At 40.1% G+C, this 6365-nt stretch overlaps 1 protein-coding gene and 1 long non-coding RNA gene across 3 annotated transcripts; one reads left to right on the top strand and one right to left on the bottom strand.

Moving 5' to 3' along the window:
• Positions 1 to 2241: 2241 nt before the first annotated feature.
• Positions 2242 to 6300, bottom strand: hlx1 (H2.0-like homeo box 1 (Drosophila)). Of its 2 annotated transcripts, XM_041806205.1 has the most exons (4): positions 5598 to 6273; positions 4942 to 5130; positions 4600 to 4784; positions 2242 to 3086 (listed from the first exon to the last, which is right to left on the bottom strand). In XM_041806205.1, the coding sequence occupies exons 1-4, from the start codon at positions 6058 to 6060 to the stop codon at positions 2754 to 2756; spliced, it is 1170 nt and encodes a 389-aa protein (XP_041662139.1). In that variant the 5' UTR covers positions 6061 to 6273; the 3' UTR covers positions 2242 to 2753. The 2 variants fall into 2 exon arrangements, with proteins under 2 accessions (XP_041662139.1, XP_041662140.1); XM_041806206.1 differs by lacking the exon at positions 4942 to 5130 and having other exon boundaries at positions 5598 to 6300.
• Positions 3032 to 4787, top strand: LOC121521978. The gene is made up of 3 exons (XR_005992909.1): positions 3032 to 3125; positions 3693 to 3744; positions 4702 to 4787. It is a non-coding gene; the product is annotated as an uncharacterized LOC121521978 (long non-coding RNA).
• Positions 6301 to 6365: the final 65 nt, after the last annotated feature.

Here is a 6365-nt window from a genome sequence, read left to right as displayed (position 1 = left end):
CACCAGATTTTATGTATAAAAACTGAAAATTTTACTGGGGGATAAAATAAAAATAACACACTACAAACTAAGGAAACACAATGAGGGTTAGGGAGAGGCACTAGGTCTGCAACAGATAAGCCCAAAACGTCCCACTGTAGAAGTCTGCATTCAGATGCCTCTTACATGTCCTGGGAGATTTACAGACTGTATACATGTTGGCTTATTTTGGGGAAAAAAGTCATTAAATTGTAATATACTAGCCTAAAGAACAGTAATTAATCAACATCTGTCCACTGGAGGCTAAATTTGAAGAAGAAATAAGAAGTTTTAAATAATTGGAGAAATACTTTTTGTAGCTATACATACTTTTAAAATCTGTAATACATTTCTATATCAGTGACTCATATTTCTGTCATTCTCAGGGAGTTGTTCCCTGTTTAAATAATGACTCCCAGAATAGAAGATTTCATTTTTGGATTTTGTGATTTTTTTTAGCTAAACTTACATTATTCACACACTTTTTTCTACTCTGTAGGCACAGACTGACTTAAACCAAAGCTTGAATACAGAAATGTTTTTGCTATAGTATTTTGTTGGACTTCTGCCTGTCCTTTCCCTCCCTGATGTCAGCAGGATGTATGGTGCAGATTGGATCGTTGTTTATTTTATGTAAACCATTTAAAGTTGAGTGAAAGCTGCTCTAAACTCCATGAAGCTCATTATCCCATCAACAAAGATCATGACGGCTGTGGCAGATTGTTTACAGATTAAACCAAAATTAATGTTTAAAACAGAATATAAGTCACTGGAGCTTTTTATTGCATGTATAAATACACTTTATGCATACACACATTAATAAACAATCTTTGCACAATCTTTATGTTGCAACTGGGCTGCAGCTGTATTTAAAAAGCACTTATATGCACATTTAAGTTCAACTTTCTGATGACTATACTGTTGGATGAATCTTAACCTTTGTTTAGAAATTAGTTAGCTTAAAAGCTCCGCTGGTGAAGAAGAAAATGTCGTCCTGAGGATGAGCTTTTTTGATTTATAGATCTATTGTAAGTGTAATTGCTCTGACAGGTTTAACAGTCATGTAAAGGGAGGCAGTGAGTGATTACATCATGTCTTTAAAAAGGTTTAATTGTTCCACACATGTGGCAGTAATGTAGATTTCTTTCATTTAATCATTTTTTAACAGTCACGATTACACGTCATGATAGGGCTGTTTGGAAATTTTTATTTCAACACCTTGCTGTCATCTCAGGTCAGAATATGACTTTCTCTTTAGTCATAATAGTAAAACAGAGCAGATCTGACTTGCTCTGTGCACGCAGGTTATGAGCTGCTCTATAAATGGACGACATGTTGATTGTATCTGTGTCTGGATTCATAAAATATACTCATCCGGGCTATCTGGAGCCAGTGAATGTATACAAACTATAAATTACCCCCCTCCACTCTCACATTCTGAGCCTCATCACACTCTGGAGGAATTTAGTTCTCAGTTTGTAACATCATTGGACTAAAGATAAAGACATTTATAATGAAGCTTAGCTACAATACCCCCCAAGGCCAGAAAAAAGCTCTGCTTAAATCTCATTCATTATAAACCATTATTTTTAAGCTTTTGTTGCTTTTAATCTGTCCCACAAAAAGCAAATCGATGTCATCTGTAGATCACTTTACTTTTGTAGAGCTATATTTTTGGCCCTTTGCACCTTTATTTATGTAAGACAGCAGAGTCAGAAACTGGAGAGAGATAGTGGGGAATAACATGGGAAAGGAGCCCCAGGACTGACTTGAACACGACCATCCAGTTTAAGAATAACAGCTTTTTTAACATAAGGTGTGCCTTTTTACCATAGGCTAATGGCACCCCTCATTTTACCTTTTTATCAACATTATTTTATACATAAATACAATTTACAATATTGGGTCAAAGTATTTATAAGGTTCTGCTTTCCTCTAATTTTTTGTTTAATGACTTTGTCATTTTGTTCTGGCAAGTAAATGCTCTAACTCCCTAAAATTCTGAGTGTTTTTTTTTTTTTTTGACATGTGTATTTTATTTTTCTCCAAAGAATAAAGGAGGTAGCCTACAGCAAATCCAAAGAGCTTTAAAGAAAAAAGGGAAACATTTAAATGCTAAAATTTTGTCCATTTACAACAACAAAACCTATTGGCAACGGCAACCGGAAATTCAAATGACATAACATTTTATTGAAATGATTATTACAAAAAACAATATAAATATATTTTTAAGAAAGAAACTTTTTATTTACAATATTTTCAGTGCAAATTTTTATTAACAAAATACCACAATTATATATCCTGTCAAATATGAAATACATTGACACATAAATCGAGTGGTTCATAACCTTCAAAATAAAATTCACAACCGCATTTCCTTCAGATGAGAAGAACGTGACGCACGCGAGGACACGCAACGGGAAAAGAACGTCAGGAGACTTGTGAGCTGGCGGGAAATCCTGTTTTTAAACTTAAAGGGCTTTCTGTGTTTTATTTCAACAGAGACTGTGTTGAATTGTGATGAAAAAAAAACGAATACTAACAGGGACTATTTTTCATAATAATGTGGCGTAGGGATCAAATTGCTTGTTTTCCAAAGATTTAAAACAGGCCTGAGTTTGCGTTGCAAATATTTGTGTTCTCGAAATGTCACTGCTGCCACAGATGCTTTATAGCATCACTGCAGTCTCACTATCAAAATATTCAACCCCAAAGTTCATGAAATAAATCGTCCTTCATATGAGTATCTGAGAGGCCGCTGTGTCTGTGACTGTGGCTGCTCCCTCCGCGCTGCTCCCCGGTGCACTCCCGCTCATGATCACGCTGGTTTTATTGAGCTCGGAAACGTCCAAGTGTCCGTCTGAGTTGTCCTCCGCGGCCTCGTCCGACTCGCACTCGCTCCTGCCCTCGCTCTCACACTCGCACTCGGACTCGGTGGGCTCCTGGGGCTCCCTGCTGCCGGGCTCGGAGGCGCTTTTGTCGGTCTGCTCCTTGTCTTTGTCCTTTTGGGCCTGAGCCTCTTTGGAGTGTCTCCACTTCATGCGTCTGTTCTGAAACCACACCTTTACCTGGAGGAACACATGGAGGCCATGCTGTCAGGCTTTAATGTGAGCGTTGTTTGCTAGGTGTTAATGTGTTAGCTGCTGTTATTGTCAAGGTTCACGCCTTCTGTAATTTAGCCCTCTCTTTTAAGCTAGCCACGGTTGTTCTTATTCAAGCTATATATTCGAATTAGGGGGGTAAAATGGCTAGTTAGGCTAAGGTAAAGACTGCATATTGTAAGCATAGCCTCTGTATTTAATTTCCTGTTTGTGCTTTAATATTCAGGCTGAACTGTAGCAATGACAATAGCCTAAAAATATGAGGTAAAATAGCAGTTTCCCCCCCTTACTTTTGAATAATAAAAATAAAAAGACACATAACACAGCTCAAAGACACACAAAAGTGAACAAAGGCTGATAAATAGGCTAATTTCCTATTGAAGTGCTTGACAATTTGCAAGGTCACAAATGATAATTTTGTGCAAATATTTGTTAATCCCTGTAAATATATATAAAAAAGAAACATTAACATTAGTTTAAATTATTTTAGAATTATATAATCACGTTTTTATTCATGTATTTATTGATAACCTAATGCAATAATGTGACGGTAACTGTTTCCTGTTTCTCAAGGTGTGACATCTCCTGGCCAATCAGATTGCACCGTACAGTCAGGATGCTGCAGGTCAGGATCTTCAGTTCTACTGATTTAAGATCTCTTAACTATAAGCTTTATCTTACAAATCAAGTGAAATGAGCAAGCATGCAGGGTTATAATGAGGGCCCCACAAAAACTGTACCCCTTCAGTCGCACATACTGTTTCCACTGTCACAGAATATAAAATCTACATTTTAATTTTAGTTGATTATATTAGTTTGTCTGGGCCAAACTAACAGCATGTCCTCTGCAGCTTTTTTTTAATTGTGCAGGATGCTGCTGTTGAGTTTACATTTCCGGATTAGAAATGCAGAAATGACTTTTTTTCTTTAAAGCAAGGAGAAAAAAAAAGCTAAATTTAATGTAAATTGACATTTAAAGGCTAGGTAAGTAAATTAGGAAAATATATTGTCAAAAAAGTATTTTTCAGAAATTAAAAGAGTCTTCAACCTTTATTTTAGTGCCTTGTTTACTACAAAGGGTTCATGAGCTCAGGAATGTGTCATTCCATTTTAATAACGAACACTTTAGGCTTCCTTATAAATTCCTTACAAACACACACAATCCATTTTTGTAGGCCCCTTATCAAACATTATGCTTTTAATCCCCCTATGATTGCACTCTGTCATTCAGTATTGCAACACCACTACACCATGCAACAATAAGAGAGTGACCATGCATATACACATCATCAACAATTTAAATGTGACAGTTAAAATATTCTCTGATTATTTGAATGTGCACACTGCAAAGAAAATAAATCTATCTTAAAGACCTGGAGAAAATGATCCCTTGTATATGTTATTGTATGAGGGATTATTGTGCCAAAACTAAACCTGTATCATAGTTGCAAGTTGTGATTCACACATCAGCCCTTCTTACCTGAGCGTCTGTGAGCCCGAGCATGGCAGCCAGCTGTTTTCTATCCGGCTTGGTGACATACTTCTGAATCTCAAACCTCTTCTCTAATCCTTTTCTCTGCAGGTTTGAAAACACAGCCCTGGACCACGACCTCTTCCTCTTGTACGTCTGCGGCATGGTGTCTTTGGTGAGGACGGCGTATGGACCTGAAAGACAACAAGATGAGAACATGAGGTTAAAACACACTCAGGAAAAAAAAAAGACAAAAGAAGGAAGAGAAAGCAGAGGTACATTGGCTGCAGGTGGATCTACTGAGGGCCCAGTTTAACTGTCCTGATCCAGGCCTACAGCTGGTGTCTCTACCTGGGAAGGAGTCCTGAAACTGATGCTGGCCTGTTTGCCTGCCGCTGCAGCCGCCGCTTAGAGAGCTCAGCATGGAGGACGCGTCGCTCATCCCGGCGGCCTCCATGGAGGAGAAGTACTGGCTGGACGGAGGCTGAACGGGGAGGTGGAGGCCTGACTGACGGTTCGAGCTAACGATGGATGTGAGATCTGTCACGGAGCAAGAGATAGGGAGGGGGGTTTAGTTACGGTTCTACAGAGACCTTCATATGAAAAAAAAAAGCCAGCCTTGGGTTCAAGGGTGGCTTCCAGCTGCATGGCTGCTGATTGTGGCTCATCCTGACCTTTAATCTTTGTGGTTGGGGGCAAAATAGGTGAGGATTTCCCCATAGAGCTCTTTAATTTCATGTAAGTTGGCTCTGTCAGGGTTTTTATCTGCTACTCACTGGCTAAATAATGCTGTGCATGCAGTCTAATGTGTGCAGCACTGAATAGTGCAACACAATCATTGGATCAGTGTTGTACTAAAGCAAAAGCAGTATAATAGTCAAAAGTTTAGATTTTGTTTGTCTTAATCTGACATTAAAAACACCCAGGCCACACCTGTTTGAATGAATCTCCCCTAAAAACCCCACTAACTTTCTGGATGTTCAGGGTGTATTTAAGTGTTTTCTCACCTCTTAAGGACGACTTTTCTTTGCCTTTTGCGTCAAAATCCGTCGACAATATCCGATCAATTCCAAATTTGAGGTCTTTGCTGGAAGGCGGGGGTCCCTGCTGGGAGTTAAAAGCAGTCCTGGACACTGATGTCAGCTGTAGTCCATGTCTGTGGTAAGGGGAAGCCGGATTCCCCCTCGCGCCGTAAGCTGACGCCTCTGGAGCGACTGGATTTGGGCGCAGAGGAGAGCTGCCGGAGTGACCCTGCTGCTGCTGCCGGTGAGGGTGGTGGTTGTGGTGGTGTCCCATGTGCACCATGAGAGCAGAGGATCCCGGGATGTTCTCCGCATCTCCAGCTTGCAAAATGTCCGCGATGCAAAACGACGGTTTCTTCACGGAGTCCACAGCGAAGCCCCCCGCGCAGTACGCAGACCACAGGCTGAAGTTTGATGCGTAAAACGGGTTGAGCCCGGCCGTGTACATCCCCGCTGCCTCTAGTGCGACTTCTTGATCCTCAGCTGAGAGTTAAAGCGCACAGACATGTATACGAAGAAAAGAAGTTCGAGATAGTCTCTGAGAAACAGACAGAGTGTCCTCTTTGTGCCAAAATCGCTCTCTCAACTCTGATATCCAAACTGTGCTGCTCCTCTCACAAGTTCCTCTGCTGACACTGATTGGTCGCTCTCTGAGCCAATGGATGTTTTTCATTCGCTCTCATCACGCCCTGAGGAGGATGATGAGCACACACACGCAAAACTCAAACACACACACTTGACTCTGGAGCAATT

The sequence above is a fragment of the Cheilinus undulatus genome, linkage group 14 (assembly GCF_018320785.1).
Source record: "Cheilinus undulatus linkage group 14, ASM1832078v1, whole genome shotgun sequence".
NCBI classification, from domain to species: domain Eukaryota; kingdom Metazoa; phylum Chordata; class Actinopteri; order Labriformes; family Labridae; genus Cheilinus; species Cheilinus undulatus.
This window is presented reverse-complemented; position numbering and strand designations above follow the sequence as displayed.

What these genes read in the sequence shown, in the direction of transcription:
- hlx1 (XM_041806205.1), bottom strand. Translation starts at nt 6,060, where the DNA reads ATGTACACGGCCGGGCTCAACCCGTTTTACGCATCAAACTTCAGCCTG. An exon ending in AGAAAAGTCGTCCTTAAGAG is followed by an intron (nt 5,131 to 5,597) that starts GTGAGAAAACAC and finishes GCTCCGTGACAG; the next exon opens with ATCTCACATCCATCGTTAGC. An exon ending in TCGGGCTCACAGACGCTCAG is followed by an intron (nt 3,087 to 4,599) that starts GTAAGAAGGGCT and finishes GTGTTCCTCCAG; the next exon opens with GTAAAGGTGTGGTTTCAGAA.